Source organism: Hemiscyllium ocellatum, chromosome X (genome assembly GCF_020745735.1).
Source record: "Hemiscyllium ocellatum isolate sHemOce1 chromosome X, sHemOce1.pat.X.cur, whole genome shotgun sequence".
Lineage (NCBI taxonomy): Eukaryota > Metazoa > Chordata > Chondrichthyes > Orectolobiformes > Hemiscylliidae > Hemiscyllium > Hemiscyllium ocellatum.
The window spans coordinates 21,936,154-21,959,355 of NC_083453.1; the positions used below are offsets into that span (position 1 = coordinate 21,936,154).

The 23,202-nt window shown below is 42.4% G+C and overlaps 1 protein-coding gene across 3 annotated transcripts in view; it reads left to right on the plus strand.

The window, feature by feature from the left end:
* The window catches only part of slc11a2 (solute carrier family 11 member 2), a 95,905-nt gene that overhangs the window by 36,301 nt on the left and 36,402 nt on the right, over positions 1-23,202 (plus strand). For all 3 annotated transcript variants that reach the window (XM_060821146.1, XM_060821145.1, XM_060821147.1), the window contains exons 3-7: positions 5,373-5,512; positions 7,484-7,606; positions 8,034-8,153; positions 9,677-9,783; positions 11,857-11,927. In XM_060821146.1, coding sequence (XP_060677129.1) covers positions 5,373-5,512; positions 7,484-7,606; positions 8,034-8,153; positions 9,677-9,783; positions 11,857-11,927 — 561 coding nt within the window. The remainder of the gene's footprint in view (positions 1-5,372; positions 5,513-7,483; positions 7,607-8,033; positions 8,154-9,676; positions 9,784-11,856; positions 11,928-23,202) is intronic.

Here is a 23,202-nt window from a genome sequence, read left to right on the forward strand (position 1 = left end):
TCACCGTCTGTATCCTCTGATATCCCTGATTTGTTTGTGTTGGATATCCCTCTGCCTCGGGTACAGTGAGGGGAATTATTCCAGAACTTTCCAGAGAAGCATTAGTACGCACTCTGGCATGCTCTCGCCTAGCTGCCTCCCACTTTGGTGTGTGCCTTCTTTAATAAGACCTTCCAAATCCTGCCCTGCCCTGCCTTGCACGCTTTCTCCATCTCTTTGCTCTCTTCCCCCCCACCCCAAAAAAAAAGATGAGTGCTGCCATTACTGGCAGTAAGAGAAATTAAACTTTCTTTCTTGCTTTTCATGTCTACCCTGTATCCCAGGCACAGAGGCAGTTTAAAACCTTCGCTACAGTTCAGATTTGTTTTGTTTACTTTGAACAAGTGAAGCCTAAAGACTGGTAAGATGAATAATCTAATGCTGTCATGATGGTTCTTTCGGGATAGCATTACTTAATGCAAGAAGTCCCATTCTGTTTCCTGGTCCTTTTTTGTTTGAAGATTTAGAAGGAGGATCATAAAATACCTGATAAAGAAGCCCATCAAGTTTAAACTTTCAACCAGCAATTTTGATTATTTAAAATCCCCACAACGGTCCGAAAGTGCAAGGAAAATTGCATTGCACGTGATTTGGACATTTTGGAGTTGTAGTTTTAGTTTGTCCATTGAAGTTTGATGAAGGTTGTTAACTGTAAATTATGTTTTTTCTGCTGTGCTTACTCAGTTTTGGTAAAATGAATAGGCTTCTTATTTTAATCTTTAAAATGGGTGATGCTCCATTACTCTTGCATCAGAGTGGGATTTTATGGAGTCACAGGATATGTTTAATTGTTGAGAGCAATTGTCAGACTGGATTTGTGGTTCAGTTTCTCAACATGTTGCCAAAACCTTAGATGGATCTCAAAACAAAACCTGAGTAGGGACTTGTCTACACGTGTGATTTAATATAGGAGGTAAGAGGATTTAAAACCACAGCTGATAGCAGCATCAACAGTTGCACAATTGTATAAAAGTCGCAATTTGAGCTCCTGGCTCTCCTCTGAATTCACAAGTCAGCGATGTAAACAGTACCTTTGGCTTATCGAAGTGGGTCAAGAGGTCAAATGCAGCCTGAAACAAAAGGGCAACATGTCAAGCCCAACACCAGCAGCAGCAGTTTGTAACATCTATTGTCATAACGTTCAAGGCTATGGGTCTCGTGTGGGAAAATGAGACTTCTGCAGATAGTAGTGGACTTGTTACACTGCAGACTCAATGGGCTGAAGGGCTTCTTTGTGCTTAATGATTCTTTGATTCTTGCTGTCTGCAGTACTCAAAGACATTTCTTCTGATGGTTATTTCTATTTTCAATGTCCTTCTCTATTTTAAAAAGGTTTTTTTTCAGCACAGCCAGGTTCCAAGCCAGTCAACCTGTGTGCTTTGCCTGGGCTGAATGGGACCAAGTGTGACTGCACATTGTGGGCTCTGCACACTCTGATTCAGATTAGTCCCAAAAACAAAGCCTGTTTTCATTATTGCTGTCCCTATTGGAGTCCTCTGATTCCCACCTGTACTCCATTCCTTGTGATTAATGCCCTTGAAAGAAAAACGGTGTGTCTTTATACATCATAAACTGTGTCAAGGCACTTCACAGGAGCATTATAAATCAAAGTATAACACCAGGCGATCCACAGAAATATTGGGTCCGATTACTCAAAGTTCAGTCAAAGTGTTTAGCTTTTAGGAGGGCCTTAAAGGAGGAAAGCAAAGTGGAAAGGTTTCAGGATGGAATCCTAAAAGCTGGGGTCCAGGCAGCTGAAGGCAGAGTTGTGAAAATTAGAGAAGCAATAGGTATCTTAAAGGCTGTAGGACTAGAGGGAATTAGAGATGGTGGGATTTGAAGACAAGCTATGAATTTAAATATTGAGGTGTTGCTGTGCTAGGAGCTACTGTAAGTCAGCAAGCACAAGGGTGATAGGGATGGGGCTTCTTGATTGTTAAATTATGGGCAGCAGAGTTTTAGATGACCTCTGCTTTACAGGGGATAGAATGTGGGAGACCAGTCAGGAGTCTCTTGGAATAGTCCAGTCTAAAGGCAGACTTGCATTTATGTAGTATCTGGACCTCAAGAAATCCAAAGTCACTTTATCAGTAATGAAAGGTCATCAGTGCTGTAATAAAAGGAATCGGCAGCCTATCTGCAAACAACAGGGCCCTGGAAGCAGCAGCGTGACTGTTTGGGAAACTTTCTGGATCTGCTTTGCCGGATTTAGGTGTTATAACTGAATTTCCACTGCATATCCAGTAAAGTGACAGCAGGTCTAAGGAATGTCATAGCTGAGTTTTAATGGAATGGTTGCACTTCATATTAAAACCCAAATGTGTAAAGAGGACCAAATTCACACTGGCCAATTCCCATGTTGTCACTCTCCTCTCCGTCATCGCAAAGTGATAGGAAGTGTTGTCAACAGTGCTATGACAAATCTTTTCATTGATGCTTAGTCTGGTTTCCATCAGGGCCACTCAGCTCCTGACCTTGTTACAACTTTGGTTCTCTGCACCTGTAACACGATATTCTACATTCTGTTCTCTTACCCTGATATACTTCTGTAAGATATGATATGTCTGGATAGCATGCAAAAAAATACTTTTCACTGTATTTTGGTACATGTGGTGATAATAATAAATCAAATCAAACATGAACAAAACAGCTGAACTCCGAAGTGAGGTGAGAGTGATAGCCCTTGACATCAAGGCTGCGTTTGACTGTGTGGCATTAAGGAGCCCGAGCAAAATTGAAGCCAATGAGAATTGGGGAAATCTGCTGGTGAAAGGCATATCCAACAGAAATGAAGATGGCTGTGGTTGTTGAAGGTCAATTAGCTCAGTTCCAGGACATCTCTGCAGGGGTTTTTCAGGGTCATGTTCGAGGTCAAACCATCTTCAGCTGCTTCATCAATGACCTTCCCTCATCACAAGGTTAGAAGTGGGGATGTTCGCTGATGATTGCACAATGTTCAGCACCATTCACAACTCCTCAGATACTGAAGCAGCTCTTGTCCATGTTTGGCAAAACCTGACAATATTCAGCATTGTGTTGATCAATAGCAAATGACCTTTGTGCACATGAGTGTCATGCAATGACCATTTCTAGTGAGAATCCAACACTCCCTTGATGTTCAAAGTCATCATTATTGCTAACTTTCACACTATCAGTATTCTGGGGGCTATCATTGACCAGAAAATGAATTATACCAACCATAATGATAAGAGCCGGTCAAAGGCTAGGATTCCTGCAGTGAGCAATTCACCTCATGTCTCTCCTGCCTATCCACCATCTACAAGGCACAAGTCAGCATTGTGATGGAATACTCCCTACGTGCCTGGATGGCTGCAGCTCCAACAACACTCCAGAAGCTCGACACCATCCAGATCAAATCAACCAGCTTAATTCACCATCTTCAACACTCACTTCTTCCTCTACTGACACACTGTGACAGGAGGATGAGAAATCTACCAAACGCTCTGCAAGAACTCACCAAGGCTCCCTTGACAGCATCTTCCAACCCTGTGACCCCTACCACCCGGAAAGGACAAAAGCAGCAGGTACATGGAAACACCAGCACCTTCGGGTTCCCCTCCAACCACTCATTATCTCGACTGTGAAATGTATTGCCACTCTTTCACTCTTGCTGGATCGAAATTCTGGACCTCCCTTCCTACACGCACAATGGATGGCCCTACACCATGTGAATTGTTGTGGTTTCAAGAAGGCAGCTCACAGTCACCTCCTCAAGGGCAGCTAGGGAAGGGTGATAAATGTTGGCTCATCCAACGATGCCTGAAAATGCATAAAGGGAGCGCAATTAAAAGAACAAAAGTCTTCCTGATTGCTGACAATATCTACAATATCATGATTACAAAAATGCTGAACGAGCACTTTAACCTCCAAAAAGGGCTGAGCAAAAAGACATCTGGGAACCGCTGTCATAAATGTTTCTGCCTCGAATGTTGAGGGTGGGTCATTGAGTTTTTTTTTCCAAGGCTGAGACAGATTTTTAATCAGTGAGGGCCTCGAGGGTTATGACAAAAGGACATGAAAGTGGAGTGGAGGATTATCCGATCAGCTATGATCTTATTGAATGACGGAGCTTACTCGATGGGTGGGCTTGACTGACTTCTGCTCTTATGTCTTCAGGTCTAAATTTCTCAACTTCTTTCTCGAACGCTAAGATCCTCTTCAAAGCTTTGTCTTTTCAGTTGAATTTTCTTTTCTTCTCTCCCATAGCTTGGGATATGTTCTATGTGAGAGATCCAGTGTAAACGTATGTTGTGTAATTCCTAAAGGCAGGAACTGTTATTGTTGTTGTTTGATTTAGTTAATCAAAAAAACTGCTCTAGAAAAAAAGGGGGGGGGAGAAATGTGCTTTGTACAGTGGTGTTTGTGGCTCGGGTGATGTTGGCTGATTAGTCTTTCTAAAGATTAGAATTGCCCATCCTAAGAAACACGGCTACTTCACCAAGATTGTTGTCATTTTTCCAATGCAGGCATAGATCATCAGTGCTGTCCAGTATTATTGGTTTTGTAGATACTGGAAAATTCACACAATGGATCTGTAATCAGAGAGCTCTGTTTTCTTTTAGATTTGGTTCCCTATTTTTAAAAAAAGACAGGTGGCTGTTTTACAATTGTAGAAGGTATGATTATCTCTCACTGCCCACTTCATAGTCTCGGGCCATGGTTGTGTACTGGTTTATCACACTGCCTCCTTCTCTCTGAAGGGTTGGGTGAGTACAGTAGGTTATGGAACAAGGTGGTATAATGGATTATCACGATACCCTTTCCTGCTCTGGAGCTGGCTGATACATGGGTTATCAGAATATTCTTTCAGTCTGGGACTGGATGAGTACACCTGGGTTATCACACTCCTTTTTCACTCTGGGACTCCGGTTGACTGTCCTGCTGAAAGTTTCTGCTAGTTGTAAAGGTTGTATGTAATTCAGTTGTTTAAGCCTCTTGTGTATCCCATGGTATCTGATTTGTGATAGAATGGAAACTATTTGTTTGGCAGCCTCATGGCTGCAGTACTAGACTAGCATCTCAGCACATGATGTGGTCTTATTCATTTCTGGTTGACTAGAAGGATGATGAAAACTATCACCTGGTTATATTTAAAAATTTCCTCTGGGGAAGGGAACCTGTTCTGCTTAATTCTGGCTTTCATGTGGCTCTTATTGTACACTTTTATGATAGATTCTTCATATCCTGAGGATGGGCAATGAAGGCTGCCCTTGCTCGTGTCATCCACACTGCCTGGAATTAGAAAAAGTGTGGGTGCTGATTGAATGGTACTGCTCAGATCTCAATGTGATTGAATCACTTTCTGTTTTCAGAACCACCGCTAGAATCTGATGGCACGCCAAACATTCACTTGAGGTACAGCACTATCACTCCACCAGCATCTCCTGATCCAACTGAGGAGCACTCTCAAACTTATCTAGATGAGAAGATCCCAATCCCAGATGATAGCTCGGTGAGAATTTTCTTGCGTGCTAGAAGTTTTTTTAAAAAATGCTTGAGAGTGTATGTTTTTTTTTCTTGCTAGCTCTTTGTTCCTGCTGTTCAAAGTTTAAAAATCACACACCAGGCTATAGTCCAACAGGTTTAATTGGAAGCACTAGCTTTTGAAGTGCTCTGAAAGCTAGTGCTTCCAATTAAACCTATAACCTGGTGTTGTGATTTTTAACTTTGTACACCTCAGCCCAACACCAGCATCTCCAAATCATGTTCCTGCTGTGATGGCGTTAGCTCTTGCTGAGGTGAGCATATCATCATTGGTCGTCCTCTGCCATTTCGCCAAAGTGACATTCGTCGCTTGTTAACTTGAAATTGAACCTTGGTTGGTCCTGTAGTCAAATAACCCAATCCCACCCTATGTTCTCCTTTAACTGAATGAGTGAGGCCTGGTCACATGAAGTACAACGCCAGTGCTCTGCCATGATCTCTTGACCCACGGAAGAAAGCCATCAACCTCAAATCTACCTTGTCCATCCTGGCTGTGATCAGCTTACGGATTGAATCAGGGCCTTTCCTGGCTAATGTAGTTGTGTGGTATACTGACCGTACCCAGTAAGCTGTTGGAGAAGACTCCACTTTCAAGAATGAAGTACATATAAAGGATATGAGCACAAAAGGGATCATTGTGAGGATGTAAATTAAACTCTCGTGTCAGGTAAAAGTCCAAAAATGTTTGTGCTAAGCCCTCTGTTTCTGTAACTTGATCTCTTGACTGGCTTCTTGTTGTTCTTTGTTTAATGGTGCTTTCTATCAGGTGAAATATTTGATGAAACCAGTTACTGTGATTCTTGTAACCCGGACATGATGCTGCTTCTGTTTTCCTTGAGGTCACAGTCTGTTTAATGTGCTATGCCTAGTGATTGAAGTTTGAAATGGGGTCAGCCCTCTGCAGTGAATTTGATCATCCAATCCATGAGTCCAGCAAGTCCACAGCATTCCAGGGTGTTGGTAATCTTTTGGCTTTTCACCCTGAAAGCCGATTCCCCAAAAGGTAGAATGATCCAGCTTGGACAAACAATAGGAAGCACTATTGTTCGAGCTGGTTCAGTGCCAGGTGTTAAAAATAACACAGCGCCCAGTTACAGTCCAACAGGTTTTTTTTTGGAAGCTTTTGGAGCTCGAACATTTTTTTGGACTTTTACCCGACACGAGAGTTTAATTTACATCCTCACAATGATCCCTTTGTGCTGGTATCCTTTATACATACTTCATTCTTGAAAGTAGTGTCTTCTCCAACAGCTTACTGGGTACGGTCAGTATACCACACAACTACATAAGCCAGGAAAGGCCCAGATTCCATTCGTGAGCTAGGGCTTCCAAATAAACCTGTTGGACCATAACCTGGTGCTGTGATTTTTTTTAACTTTGTCCACCCCAGTCCAAGACCAGCTCCCCCACATCAATGCCAGATGTCTAACAGGAAGGTGCAAATTTCTTTGTTGGAGATTCTTGAACATTGTCCTGTGGTTCTGCCCAACTGACCAAACAAATACTATCGATTGCCTTTATTTACTCAGTGTGATCTGATGATATGGTCCTAATACAGCTGTTGCTTTGGCCTCATGGAAGAACCCTTACCTTTTAATTTACAAGATTGTGCATTTAAGTCCTTGCTGGACTTGTATACATCATCTAGATTGGCATTCCAGCATATTACTATGCTGCACTGTTGGTGGTGCTGCCATACATTCAAACAAGAGACTTATTCTCCTATCCAGCTTCTGCTTAAAGAAGGGCAAGGAATTCTCCTTGCGTTCTCCCCCTCAACTGTGGAGAAGAATGTTAGCCAAACACAGCTTTATTTTGTCATTTAATTTTAAACATCCCATCCTGCATCCTCTCTTTTGAATTGAAATGACATAAGAATAGACTATGAGAAACTCCACTGTCGTGTGTCTAAGTGATTGGGCTTTCTTTTTCCTGTCAGACTCGATTCAGCTTTCGGAAGCTCTGGGCCTTCACTGGGCCTGGCTTTCTGATGAGTATTGCATACCTGGATCCAGGAAACATTGAATCTGACCTTCAGTCTGGTGCTGTGGCAGGATTTAAGGTACATCCAAGATTTTTTGGAAAAAATACTATGCTTATTTGAAACTCTGTATGCAAAAATGGTCTGATTAGCACTCTATATTAAAGTCAAGAGTGTGGTGCTGGATAAGCTCAGCTGGTCAAGCAGCATCCGAGGAGCAGGAGAATTGACATTTTGGGCAAAGGTCCTTCATCAGGAACCTCCCTTTCAGTTGATTCTGTATTGAAGACCAGAGGAAGTGCCAAACTGCGTCTTCTGACCTACATGCTGTTGGTTTTTAGCCTTGAAAGAAAGCCAGGTGCTTTGCTTGCAGGGTGGGCCGGTGATGTTTAGGATGCAAACTTTGTACTGGAACCCAGGAATGTGTTTGTGTGACATAACCTTAAAATTTTCCAAACTGTGAGACCGGGATTATGAACTGTGTGCAACTTGGTTTGTCTTTCTGCAGTTGCTTTGGATCCTGCTGACAGCTACCATTATAGGGTTGTTGCTCCAGCGACTGGCTGCACGCCTAGGAGTGGTAACTGGGATGCATCTTGCTGAGGTCTGCCACAGGCAGTATCCCAAGGTATGTATTCAGTTTCAGTAGATCTACTTACAATGCATTATGTATATGAGAACATGAAGGCAAGAGCCGCTTGCCCAATAAGCCTTTGCTTTATCGATAGATGAAACCACCTATGCCTCCCTTCACCGTGACCAGAGGTAGATAAGATGAAATATTATTGGAGGTAGATGGGAATATTGAGTAATGAAATTGAACATGATTTTATTGAATGATATAACAGGCTTGAGGGCTGGGTGGCCTACTCCTGCTCTTAATTTGTATGTTTGTGTGCCTTCTGTCACAGACGTAAGGACTCCCGCTACAGCATCAAGATGATCTGTATTGAAGTCAGCAATGACATCCATTTTGGATGTGATGCCTTGTCTCTCCTTTATCCTTTGTAAGACTCCGTTACCAATGCCATCCTCCTCTGTTGTCCAGCTCATTGGGATTGCCTTTGGCTCCAGTCATGCTTGTCCATTTGTAGCTAGAACATTGATTTGACAATGGATTCTGTTCTTGTTTCCACCCTGTTGCTCCCAGAATTGTCTGTGGATCTAATCTTTCTCCTCTTTCCATCACAAACATGGGGTCAGGTTCCACACTTGGTCTGACAGTGACCCAGATCAACCTTGCCATTACCTCAAGAATCATCTTCACCTCTCCCCCCCCCCCCCCCCACCCCCCCCCCCCTCCCCCATACCGCAACACTGAATCTGTTGTCAAGCTGCTGGACTCATATCCATTATGAGATGAGCTGCAGTTGTTTCCAGCTAAACAGGAGCAAGATTGAAACCATCAGCTTTGGCCCCTGCCAAAGGCTGTGTATCCTTGCCCTGGTTTATTGCGTACTCCTGGCCCAGTATCTGAGGTGAAACCAGCTTGTTCACAATCTCAGCAACACTGAGCTTGTAATGAGCTTCTGACTTGTATTCTCTTTCACTCGCAAAGACCACCCACTTCCATCTTTATAATATCATCTATCTCTGCCCATGTTCAGCTAAGCTGTGTGAAAACCCTCATTTATGCCTTTGTTACCTTCAGACACACTTATTCCAGTGTTCTCCTGGCAGACCTTGCATCATCCGCTCTCCATAAATTTCAACTCATCCAAAACTTACTTGCCTGTATCTGAGCTCAAACTATGTGCTGTTCATCCATCTCCCGGTCTTTGTCGTGACTTCATTTTAAAATTACTCTGACCTTGTTGTCTCCAGTTTTCTAATCTCTTTCAGCACCATAACCCTTTGAATTATCAGTGCTGCTCTGATTCTGACCTGTTTTAGATCCCTGATTTGAATGGTTCTGCCACAGGTGAAGTCTGTAATCTCAGGAATTCCCTCCCTGAACCCCTCTGCTGCTCTTTTCTCCTCAAAGAGCCTCCTGAAGAACTACCTCTTGACTAAGCTTTTGGTGGTCATGATGTTTTCTCCTTTGGTTCAGGGTTGATCTTATTTTGATTACATCTCCAAAGTGCTGTAGGATTTTTTTTGTATGTTATATCTGTTATCTTTGTAATAGTGTCTGTATTGTTCACATTGCAGTTCCCTCGAATTGTATTGTGGTTGATGATCGAGCTGGCAATCATTGGCTCAGACATGCAGGAAGTGATTGGATCAGCCATCGCTATTAACCTACTGTCTGTTGGAAGGTAAAGTGCGAACACTGATCATGACTTACTATTAGGGGAACTACCAAAGCAGCAACAAGACCAGCATGAAAATGTAACTGTGCTCTTCTGTGTTTCTGACTAAGGACTTGTCCCAGTTTGGTTTGTTCCAGACCAATTCATTAGAAATGACTTCTAGCAAGGGACTAAATGACAGCTGTGACCTCTGATCCTGGGATGAAGAAAAACAAAAATGGATGGCTTTGCTGTTCGCAGGGGTCCTATATGAAAGGGTTTGGTCAGTCTTGATCCTGTTCTTTGTGAACTAAATCCAATGCAAGACAAGCGCAATTCGGCAGGAATTAGCATTCTGCCTCTGAAAAGCCAAGGTGTACGAAACGGAAATAAATACTTTAATGGTTCAAGAGGGAAAAACCTTTCTGAGATGAGAAGTGAAACATGTTATGAGCACCGAGTAAAGGGAGCTTTACTCTGTATCTAACCCCGTGCTGTCCCTGTCCTGGGAGTGTTTGATGGGGGACAATGTAGAGGGCACTTTGCCCTGTATCTAACCAGGTGCTGTAATGTTCTGGGAGTGTTTGATATGAATATTAAGTGTGTGTAATGGGAGAAGCTCTAGTTGACAGCAATCATAATATTAATCTTTTAGTATGTTTTGAACTTGCAGTAATCACGTTGTGAATGTTGGTCACAGATGAGAAAAGCATAACCTATTAGTAGCAATTCAATAAGACAGCGAATTCGTTGTTGTGAAAGGATGCCCCCACTGTTGCTCATTGATCATACTGGCTTTTGAGTTAAACATTGTAGGTTGAAGCCTCAATTAAGCACATAACCAAGGATAACCGTTCAGTGCAGTAATGAGGGAATGCTGTACTGTTGGAAGAGACCTTATTTTAATTGGATCTTAAATCAAGATCCAGTTTGCTTGTTTAGTTAAGGTACTATCAGAGGGCACCTTGGAAAGATGGGCAGAGAAATCTCTTTGGTGTCATGGGCTAACTTTCTGCCACAACTAACTTGGCTGAAGAGCGGGTGATCTGGGCATTCGTCACATTGCTGTTTGTGAGAGCTTGCTGTGCGCGAATTGGCTGCTTGGTTTCTCATTACAACAGTGACTGCAGTACTTCGGCCCAAAGGACTTTACAGCCAAAGAGGCATTATATGGCGCAATATAAGTGCAAGCTCCTTGCTTTCTTTGCTGGCAGCTGTTCCTGCACTTGGGCCTTCATATAAGTTTCTGGACTTTAAAAATGCAGCTTCAATCCACTTGATTTTTTTACTGCAAACCACAAACTGCTATCATGTATTTTATGCTCTGGTGGGATTTCACATTGGTTCATGTTTTGATTCTGGGCAGTTAGTGAACTTTGAGATGATACATCAATTTGTAGGGTAATACTGACAAAGTTTTTTTTTGTCAAGACTGTTAGAACATTATAGAAACAGATCACATATCCCATTGATTGCATGCCCTGTGTTCCTCTTGGTGGCCATTTTGTCTAATCCAACTCGATTTAAAAAAAAATGATCTTCATCAAATGAACATTGTGAGAAAGATTCGGAAATTGTAAAATAGAGGGGTCACTTTGTAAGGCAGCTGTCATTTAGTTCATACATATTTTTATTGGGTTCTAACATTTCAGGGGCAACTGTTGAAAGTACTTAATATTGAGGTAGCCGGGTGAAGGGCCCCAAGCCCATGGTGCAGGGCACCAGCAAGGCTATTGTGTACGAGAGAGATGGGATCGGTCGGGGAGTAGCAGTACTTCCATGACACCAAGGTTAGATTTTAAAAGCTGTCAATTTTATAGGAAGGAAAGACCAAGGCAGCTGATTTGGAGGAAGAGGCATTTCCCTTCAGGGGTAGGAAATAATTGGAAGTTGAATGAGTTGACACTCACTCACCCCCTGCCAGCTGGACAAGGGCACAGTTGGCTCAAGCCCATACAGGCCCATGTTATGGGAGAAATCATGCAGAGTGCTTGGACAAATCCAGCAGGGAAATTCTGTAAAGTCGTATAAAGGTGTTGTTGTTGCAATTTGTTTCTCCTTTTGTCGAGTAAATCTCTTCTTTTCCCTTTGTGTGTTTAGGATTCCCCTGTGGGGCGGAGTATTAATAACTATTGTAGACACGTTTGTGTTCCTGTTTTTGGACAAATATGGTAAGTTTGACAGACAAAATGACGGCTGTTGAGTGACTAAACATGGTGGGGTTCAAGGGTGAGGATGTCAGGGAGGGACTGAATGTAAGGAATAACATTGGGAGTGGTGGAATGAGTAAGAATGTTAGGGTTGGGGTGAGGATGATGGACTGCAGTGGGGTCAGGACCAAGATTAACTGAGCATGTTGAGAACTGACTAACTGAATCCACTCATGCTGGGGAGTGACAGTCAACCTGCTGGTATAGGGAGAGTGATTGATCGAATTTGGTGGTGGTTTGTGGGTTGCTTGATAAAAGCATGACTATATATGATGTGACTGAGCCTATGGAAATATCCAGTTGACTGCTGATTTGACATTTTCTGGAGATCATACACATTAACATTGCCACTCTATCACTGGATCATTCAAATAATCCATAAAATGTTGGCATCAGAGGAATCTGGGAATATGATAATCAGCTGTTGTGAGAGAAGCTGGGATTTTCTCAAGATTGTAGAATGCTGTAAGGCTCAGGGCAGCTCTGAATTTTGAGGTTAATTCTGAAAAGATTTAATGTCAGTGCTACATGGGACTGTAATAAAGGTGCTGAAAACTAAGTGCATGTGGAGCTTGGATTGTATCCAGGATTAATCTTGTAAGCCTCTGATTTGTTTTGGGTTAGAGGAGAGGCTCCCCGACCCATGCTTTCTGAAAAAACGGTAAGATCTAATATCTGCCATCACCTCTGCTGTTGGAGGTTTTCATGATTGCTGTGTTGGATGACATTGTAAGGAATAGACCTGGAGTATCTGCTCTGGGTATTTCTGTTAAATACAATGGCACTTCTACCTGTAAGTAATATTACATTTGAAGCAAATTCACCTGGAGGTTTCATGGGCTCTTCCTTCTATCTAGCCTAACATATACATTGATTGTGGTGACAACTGAAGCTGGCATCTCCATTTTGGTTGGATCATGTAGTTGATTTTTAAAAAATCAGTTCTAAGAGGTGCTGAACTCTGCCTGGATGCTGCCCTTCCGGACTAAGCTGACAGGGGGCTGATGGGGTCTCTACATTGACAGTGAAATGTAGACTAAGCTTGTGCAATATAAAACATGAGTCAAAGCTGCTTCCTCTGCTTCAGAATCTCAACATAAACAACAAAAGTGCTTCCTCCTGTGTGAAATTTCCAGAACTGAGGCATGAGAGATACAATGGGTTCTGTTCTACATTTGCTGTGTCAATTTGCAGTTTGAATATGCTTTCAGTGATTCAGTCCAGTGTATGGTACTGTACGATGGATGAGTGGAACATGGGTGAGACAGGAGCTGCCCTGTCAAGGTGCTCCCTTCACAAACATTGTGTTCTCTGACAGCATTACCTGAAGGCCTTGTGTAAGAGCATGTCCTCGTATATTTGTATTGCCTGCCCCATGAGACCTCAAACTGACCTTTGTCAACTGTATAATGATTAACTTGTGACTGTCCCATTATGGAGTGATAATGAGGACTCTCCAGGTCAGTATGAATTCAAGACTCTGTGGGTGTTGAAAGGATCTTGAAACAAAAATAATTCTGTGGTGTGCTCCGGCTGTCTAATACCTGGGTTAGGTAGGTCTCTATTCTGCTGTTGAAGATTGAGCCACAAGTTTCTTTTGGAGATGTTTAAACATGGGATGAGTTTTTTATACATGTTAGATTCATGAGTGGCAACAAAAAAAAGCAAAATCTTGCAAGGCTCCCAGAATCAGGGCTGTATTCTATTATATATCTGGGGCTCTGCTGACAGCAGCAACAACTGACTCTCATAACTTCATTTTGCAATACACAACCTTCTCCTTAAATGTGTCTCCGCTTTCTGCACTGAGGCCTGTCGTGTGAACGAGAGGCAGTACATAATTGGATGAGATAATTCACAGACAACTGCCAATAAAGGGAGTGGACAGATTATGTTTAACTTGAAGGAACAGCATTGCTATAAGGTGTGCTGTGATTCACCTGAAAACTGAACGCAATGCAGAAACCTCCCTTTTTAAACAACTCATTTTAGATCCTAATGCAGCAAATGAGATTGGCCTGCTGTTAAGGCTGACCTCCTGTTAAAGCCCACGTTTTTCAATGAGACAAGTGGAAGTGGCAGAGTTCAGTGGGTGCAGGGTTCTAGCCTGGGCCATCATGTTGCCACCTTGATGCTACAGAAAGCATGGAAGAATTCAATGTTCTTTTGTAGCTTCTGTAAAACACAAAGAAACTTCCCCCATTTCTCAACTTACATTGTGCACAGATCTTGGTGCATCCTGATATCACAAACAGCACAGAAATCACTTTATGATACCCTTGTACAGGGAATGAAATGACTGAGCATATCGCTTTGTTGCTACTCCTTTGGTATTTGCTTTTCTGTTCATAACTTTCAGGGTGTTTCCAGGCTACACCAGTGTGCTGCCAGATAGGAGACAAGACAGATGGGGTAGCTTGCATGTTGCTGCAATTGGTATAACATGAGAACATGGGAATGTAAGAATTAGGAATCGGCCATTCAGTCCCTTCAGCCTGTGCTGTCCTTCACTAAGATCATGGCTGCTGTGATTGATTTTGAATTATCTATACTGTCCTACCTTTCTTGACTCATTGTGGATCAAAAATTGTCTAACTCAACCTAGAGTGTCATCAATGTTCTCTGGGGTAGAGAATTCCAAAAATTTTGAATTCGGAAGACTTTTCTCCTCACTACTGTCTTAAATGGGTGACCCATTATTTGGAAACTGTGCCCTCAGGTTATAGACTCAGTTGCCTCCCCGGCATCCAGTTTGTCAAGACCCCTTAGTATCTTGTGTTTCTATAATATCACTTGTCATTCTTCTAAACTCCAATGGCTATGGCCCAATCTGCTCAATCTTTTCTCATAACATAACCCCTTCATCCTAGGAGTAAGTCCAGTGAACATTCCCTGGGCTGCCTCCAATGCAAACTTGTGTATCCTTTTAAGTAAGGGGACCAAACTAATACATAGTTGGTTGATGTGGTTTCACCAATATCCTGTACAGCTATACCAGAGCTTCCCACATTTTATATGCCAATCCCATTAGAATAAAGGCCGATGTTCATTTGCCTTCCTAATTATTACTGTATCTGCCTGCTAACGTGTTTTGTAATTCATGTACAACCACACCCAGATTCCTCTACACTGCAAAGTTCTGCAGTCTCTCTCTCTCTTCAAATAATAATCTGCTTTTCTGTAGTGTCTGTCAAAATGGACAACCTCCCATTTTCCCACATTTGTAGACAATTTCTCAAATTTATTTATATTCCTTTTCAGGCTGTTTGCTTCCTTCTCACAACTAGTCTTTCTACAGAATAAAAGCAAATTAGTTGGTTTTTATTTCAGATCTCTTGTATCCAAAGTGCTGGAGAAACTCAACAGGTCTGGCACCATCTGTGGGGAAAGAAACAGGGTTTTGAATCCAATGACAACTCTTTGCAATTAGTACGAGTAGTGCTTCTGCTTATCTGTATCATCAACAAACCTGGCTACAATATAGTTAATCCCCCTCCGTCCAGTCATTGTTATAGATTATAAAAAGGTGAGATTCCAGCACACAGCCTTATGGCATCCCACTGGACATAGTTTGCCGATCTGAAAATGATCTCTACTCGGTCAATCCTCTGTCTGTAATCTGATAACTTCATTGCTCAGACCTTCTGCATATAAGAGTTGGTGAGGCCCCTTCTGGAGTACTGTGTCCAGTTCTGATCGCCTTGCTACATAAAGGACATTATTAATTTTAGAGGGTTCGCAAAAGATCTACCAGGATGTAACTGGGAATGGAGAGTTGGAGTTATAAGGAGAAGCTGGGTAGGCTAGGAGTTTTTCCACTGGAGCGTTGTTACGGCATGGCGGTGAACCCCTCTGCTAATTAAACCAAACACCCAGAAAAGCTCACCTCGCTTTGTAACCTGTGAAAATATGAGTGACAGAGGACTCTCAAATTCAACTATTTAAAGAAAATAATTTCAATTTATTCTTTAAAAGTGAACATCAAACAACAAATATTCATAACTCTAAGCCCCACCCTTTCTCTAACTGCTTATTACTTGCCTCCAACTCTATAACAATATGCTGTTCCAATAAGACACTTACTAAAATTACATCAACTTAAAATCAAAACCACGCAGTGGCTGTCATCTTCTGTGTTTTTCTTCCAGCTGTAGATCTCCTTGGGTTGTTTGTCTTTTTACTTCGAATATATTTCATATGAAAAGGTACCTTTTGATAGAGAGTGTTCCTAATTTCTTGGATCTGTGTTGATGGCAGTTGTTCTCTTTCCAATTCCAAAATGTCTTTTTTTTTAATATCTTCAACATCAGATTGTCTCATTTGGTTCGATGTTGGCAAAACAATTAATTCAAACTCGGTTGGGTTTTAGTATCCTGGGGCATAATTTAAGCTGGTTAAATTTGAACTGTTGTCAAAATAGCAATCAACTCAGGTATCCATTTCACAACCAAATGTTACATATTTTCAATTTTCCAGTACACTGAGACTGCCATCTAGTCATATATACAGGTGCTTGTAATCTCTCACTTCACAGCACCATTCACCCTCTCTGAAAGGTACAGTACACACCTTCAACTCCATAACAGCATTGAGGGGTCACCTTTTATAGAGGTTTATAAAATCATGAGGGGTATAGGTAGGGTAAATAACAAAGGTCTTCTGCGTAGGGTGGGTGAGTTCAAAACTAGAGAGCATATTTTTAAGGCGTGAGGAGAAGAGGGGCAACTTTTTATACAGAGTGGTTCATGTGTGGACTGAACTGCCAGAGGAAGTGTTGGATGCAGGTACAGTTACAACATTTAAAAGACATTATTTAAGTTCATGAATAGAAAAGGTTTGAAGGGATATGGGCCAAATGCAGGTAGGTGAGACTAGTTTAGTTTGGGAACATGGTCGGTGTGGACTAGCTGGACCGATGGGTTTGTTTCTATGCTGTATGACTATGACTCTATTACCTTGCATATAAATTTTTAAAAATTCATTCATGGAGTGTATCACTGGCTGGCTGTGACACCTGCCTTTTGGAAATCCAAAGGAACTATATATCATCATCCCCATTATCTACCTTGCTTGTTCCATTGATTCTCTTTCATGCAAACAAAGTGTTGCCATGGTGTTATGATCTTCTAAATATCCTCCTATGACCTCCTCAATAATGGAATATAGCATTTTCCTGGTTGCGCGTGTTAGGCTAACTGACTCCTAATTTCTTGTTTTCTGGCTGCCTTCTGCCTTTGAGTAAATGTTGCATTTGCAGTTTTCCATTCTGCTGGAACCTTTCTAGAAACTTGAGAATTTTGGAAGATTGTCTCTCCAGCCATTGCTTTTAAGACCCTAGATTGTAGACCATCAGGTCCATGGAAGTGTCATTCTTTAGTCTCATCTGTTTTCTTAACACTACTTCTCTAGATATCCAGATGATTTGAAGTTCTTGCCTTTTGCCCCTTGATTGTCTATGATTCTTGGCATTCTCTTCATGGTAGAAGATACAAAGTGAAATGTAAAATATTTGTGCAAAATCCGTATCATTTCCTTGTTTCTCATTTATTAATTCCTCGGCGTCATCTTCAAAGGGGATGTCCTTTACTTTAGCTATTCCCTTCCATCTTATCGGAGAAAGTGAGGATTGCAGATGCTAGAAAAGCACAGCAGGTCAGGCAACATCCGAGGAGCAGGAGAATCAACGTTTCGGGCATAAGCCCTTCATCAGGATTCTCCTGCTCCTCAGATGCTGCCTGACCTGCTGTGCTTTTCCAGCAACACAGTCTTGACTCTGATCTCCAGCATCTACATTCCTCACTTTCTCCAGTTGATTTCAACCTTACTGCGAAGCCTCTTCCAAGGATGCCTACCTTGAAGTTTTCTTTCTTATATACATGGAAACTCTCATTCTAACTTCTCATTCCATATTCTTTTAAAGCCTTCCTTTGCTAGTTCCTAAAATATTCACAGTTTTGGGACTTGCCGCTAATTATTGCAGCATTATAGCCTTTTCTTTCAAACACATGCGTTTTTTAACAAAAAAACCAAAGATCTGCGGATGCTGGAAATCAAATTGCTGGAGAAACTCCGGTCTGGCAGCGTCTGTGGGGAGAAAGCAGTGCGTTAATGTTTTGGGTCCCATGACCCTTTTTCAGAATAGCTCTGAAGAAGGATCACTGGACCTAAAACATTAACATGTAATTTTTAACTCTGAGTTGGCCATGGTGTGTCTTTCTCAGTGCAATATTCTTGTGGGTTGTAAAATAGCTCCTCTCAAAATTCTTAGCTACTTCTGGCCTTTTAACTTGTGTTTTAGTCCCATTATAACCAACTTTTTTTTTAAATGCTTTGATTTATGTTTAAAAACATGCTTCTAGTGAGGTTTTGAGAAGATTTGTAGCTCAGGTTGAGGTTCTGGATGTAGGTTTGCTCACTGAGCTGGAAGGTTCATTTTCATATGTTTCATCACCATACTAGGTAACATCATCAGTGAGTCCCTAGCGAAGCACTGGTGTTATGACCCGCTTTCTATTTGTGTTTAGGTTTCCAGTTTGTGAGAAGATTTGTAGCTCGGGTGCTCGTTGTTGTGGTTGTGTTCACTGAGCTGGGAATTTGTGTTGTAGACATTTCGTCCCCTGTCTAGGTGACATCCTCAGTGCTTGGGAGCCTCCTGTGAAGCACTTCTGTGATCTTTCTTCCAGCATTTATAGTGGTTTGTCTCTGCTGCTTCCGGTTGTCAGTTCCAGCTGTCCATTGCAGCGGTCGGTATATTGGGTCCAGGTCGATGTGCTTATTGATTGAATCTGTGGATGAGTGCCATGCCTCGAGGAATTCCCTGGCTGTTCTCTGTTTGGCTTGTCCTGTAATAGTAGTGTTGTCCCAGTCGAATTCATGTTGCTTGTCACCTGCGTGTGTGGCTACTAAGGATAGCTGGTCATGTCGTTTCATGGCTAGTTGGTGTTCATGGATGCAGATCGTTAGCTGTCTTCCTGTTTGTCCTATGTAGTGTTTTATGTAGTCCTTGCATGGGATTTTGTACACTACACTGGGACAACACTACTATTATAGGCCAAGCCATACAGAGAACAGCCAGGGAATTCCTAGAGGCATGGCACTCATCCACAGATTCAATCAATAAGCACATCGACCTGGACCCAACATACCGACCACTACAGCGGACAGCTGGAACTGACAACCGGAAGCGGCAGAGACAAACCACTATAAATGCCGGAGGAAACATCATAGAAGCGCTTCACAGGAGGGTCCCAAGTGCTGAGGATGTCACCTAGACAGGGGACGAAACATCTGCAACACAAGTTCCCAGTTCGGCAAACACAATCACAACATATATTATGCAGACAAACAGGCAGAAAACTAGCCACCAAGATACATGAACATCAACTAGCCACAAAAAGACAAGACCTACTCTCACTAGTTTCCTTACATACGGATGAGGAAGGACACCACTTTGACTGGGACAACACATCCATCCTTGGACAAGCCAAACAGACACGCACGAGAATTCCGAGAAGCATGGCATTCCAACCGGAACACTCAACAAATGCAATGACTTGGACCCCATTTACCACCCCCATGAGAAAAAGAACAGGAAATGACATCACCATAGGATATTGTCACCACAGGAAATGACATCACCAACTATAGGAAACTCAAGCATATAAATAGAAAGTGGGCTACACCACCACTGCCTCATCTTCAGTGAACCTCTGGATGTTACTGAGCATGGTGACAAAACGTCTGAAAACATACCTTCTTCCAGCTCAGCGAGCAAACCTACACCCAAAACATGCTTCTAAGAGACTGTTCCAAATATACTCTGTGACCTTATCCTCAAGGTGACCTTGCTAGTTTGATTTGATAATTTATATGCAGATTAAAATCTTCCATTATTATGGCACACACTTCCTTACAACTGCCCATCATTTATTGATTTATATTCCCCTACAGTGTAGCTACTGTTACCAGGCTGATAAGCTACTTGCACGAGTAATCATTTTATCTCGCTATTTTTTTTGTTGCCTGTCTAAACTGCTTTGCATCTTGATTTTCAGAAACAAGATTGTTTCTAACTATTGTACTGATCTCATCCTTTCTTAACACCGTCTCCCCCCCCCCCCGCCCCCCCCCCAACCTTTGTTTAACAAAACAAAGAGCTTCGATGCTGAAGACCTGAAGCAAAAATAGAAATTACTGTAGAGACGCAACAGGACTGTCTATGTCTGCAGAGAGAGCAGATTTAATGTTTCAAGTTCAGTCACCTTTCTACAGAATGGGTTTTGGATCCAGGGTCACTGGACTCAACATTAACTCTGCTTTCTCTCCACAGATGCTGCTCGACTCAGAGTCTCTCTTGTAATTTTTGTTTTTGTTCCCTTTCTTTCTCTCTTTCTAATATGTCCTACACCCTAGGATATTTGGTTCCCAGCTTTGCAATCAAGTTTTTGTAATGGCCATCATTTCATACCCATTCATTTCTATTAAGTCATCCATCTTGTTACAAATGCTGTGATCTGATTTGGTACACTCTTACATTTGTATGTTCATTCTTGTCTCACTTTGTTTATCATTATCCATTTTTCTGCCTGTGGGATTACCTTGTCTGTCTTTCATGAAGTTTTGAAATTTCCATGTGAGCCCTGCCTATCTCTGTATTCCTCATTCTGTTTAATTTTAAACCCTCTCTACAACCCTAGTTATACATTTGCAAGGACATCAGTCCCAGTATGGTTCAAATGAAACCTGATTCACTGGTTCATCTCTGTCTCTTTCTCCAAGTACTGGTCTCATGCACATCAATCAACCTGTTTCTCCCACACCAACCTGAGAGTCACGCATTAAACTCTGACCTTATTTGCTCTCTGCAAATTCACTTATGGCTCCGGTAGTTATCAAGAGATTGTCACCTTTTATTTATGGTTGTTTTTAATTTAATTCCTATTTGCTGATACTGTCTTAAGTAGAACCTCTTTTCTTAGTCCTGTCTGTCATTGTTACCTGTGTGTGCCACAACTGGATACAGGAACTCTCTGAAGTTCCTCTTCAGCTTACGAGATTTCCTAAACCCTGCGACCATGCAGTCAACACAGCCTTCAGATCTCATGCTCTGTTGCACAGACCATATCTATTCTCTTTCCCCCACCCCCAAAACTATATTGTCTCTCACTACTGCACTTTTTACCATGTCAGCACCACCATCAAAAGAACAAGTTCAGTGGCCGCCTCCCATCACGGTTTTATGGTCACTTTGGTCATCTTCCCTGCTGCCCCTGCTATTATGCACACAGGCTGCAAGGTGCTTGAACTTGTTGAGCAGTTGCAAAGGTTGAAGTTCCTGCGGTGCTTCTCGCTGTTCTTACCCCTTGTGGCCAACACCTCTAGTCCCTGAGCTGAGACTAAACCAAACCAAAAGATAGAACTGCCTCCTGTGACAAAGTGACCAGTAATGTAACCCCCCACCAATGAATCACTGTATCTGAAGTTCTTTCCAGTTCATCAATTCTGACTACTATGTTTACATTATATGCCTCCTTTATGGGCATGCAGTTGGTATCTCTGGGCTTGCTGGAGAAAGTGAGGACTGCAGATGCTGGAGATCAGAGCTGAAAATGTGTTGCTGGAAAAGTGCAGCAGGTCAGGCAGCATCCAAGGAGCAGGAGAATTGACGTTTCGGGCATGAGCCCTTCTTCAGGAATGAGGAGAGTGTGCCAAGCAGGCTAAGATAAAAGGTAGGGAGGGGGGACTTGGGGGAGGGGCATTGGAAATGTGATAGGTGGAAGGAGGTTAAGGTGAGGGTGATAGGCCAGAGTGGGGGTGGGGACGGAGAGATCAGGAAGAAGATTGCAGGTTAGGAAGGTGGTGCTGAGTTCGAGGGTTGGGACTGAGACAAGGTGGGGATTTGCCTTCAGACAAACATTAGTGCAAGAGCAAAAGGCATGGGCCGCAGCCTTTACATCCACCATAAGTGGCCAGTGGACAGAGTGCAGAGGCTTCCTGTCTTCATTGCTGTTCAGGTGCAGGGAATTACTGAAATGAAGACTATCCTTGAGGGAGTGGCATTTTCGCACCTGCCCACAGGACATCCCAAAGCAAGAAAAGCCCAAGCAACAAATCATTTTTCCGAAGATCCCTGATTGCTGTTACACCCCAGTTGGGAAAGTGCGCTGAGTCTCGAACACAGTACAGGGGAGGGGAATGGGGAATTGGGGTTGGGGGGGGTTACTGAGGAAACACCGTTCAATAGCACCAGTCCACAATTCAAATCTGACAACAGCGTGCTCTTCAAGCAGTCTGAACTCTTCTCCCTGAAAAGTGGGAAAGTGGACAGTTGTTTAACTCCAGCAATCATGACAGAAGTCACCTTGCACGCGAATGAACATTTCTGGTAGATACTGCTTCAGTATTTTGGAAAGATCTTTTGCACGAAAGCCTAATGCTGCAGTGACCTTCCAGGTTACTGAGAAAGCTGTTGCAATCCTTGGGAGGTGACTGTACTATTGCTTGCAGCAGGTAACAAAACTCAACTACTACCTCTGCGTGAAATGGAAGTAGCAGACTCACATCTGACAGACCAGGCAAACGCCAGGTAGTTTGCAAATGTGACTTTCTTGCTGTTGTGAAGAGTGAAAATACTGCCTGTGGTGTTGTTTGACATTTTTACCAATTCATATGAAATGCCAATCTGCTGCTTATTATGCAACAGCAATTGCAAAGAGATTAGGGTAGTCTAGGAAAGTTGGATGCTTTAGCAAAAATGCGCAAACAAATAGGTGATCTATCTTCGATGCAGAAACTGATAAATGGCCACTTTTTGTGGGGAGAAAGTTAGGCTTCACCATGTTCCACCAGCAACCTTGTATTAAGCGTGCTTTTAGCTGGAATAGGATGGGCTGATTCAGCAAGCGCAAACCTATTTATGCCTAAAAGATGGGGAAGTAAATGCCCAAAAAGTTGTAGAATTCAGCATTTGGACTTCTTAATTTTAAAGCTGGATTCCCCTTCCCACCACTCCTGACAGAACTCTTCATAGTTCAGAATGCTCTGAATTGGGTGTTTGAGATCACACTATGTGCTGCTCACAATGCACCACTTACAACTGCCTCATACCTAATGTCTTGGTGTTCTTGGCTTGATCCAAGTGTAACTCCTTGTTACTTTCTCTAAATGCAAAGGTTATGGGCCCCACTTGAGCAGTTAATGTTGGCTAACATGTCAGTATAATACTGAATGCGTGCTT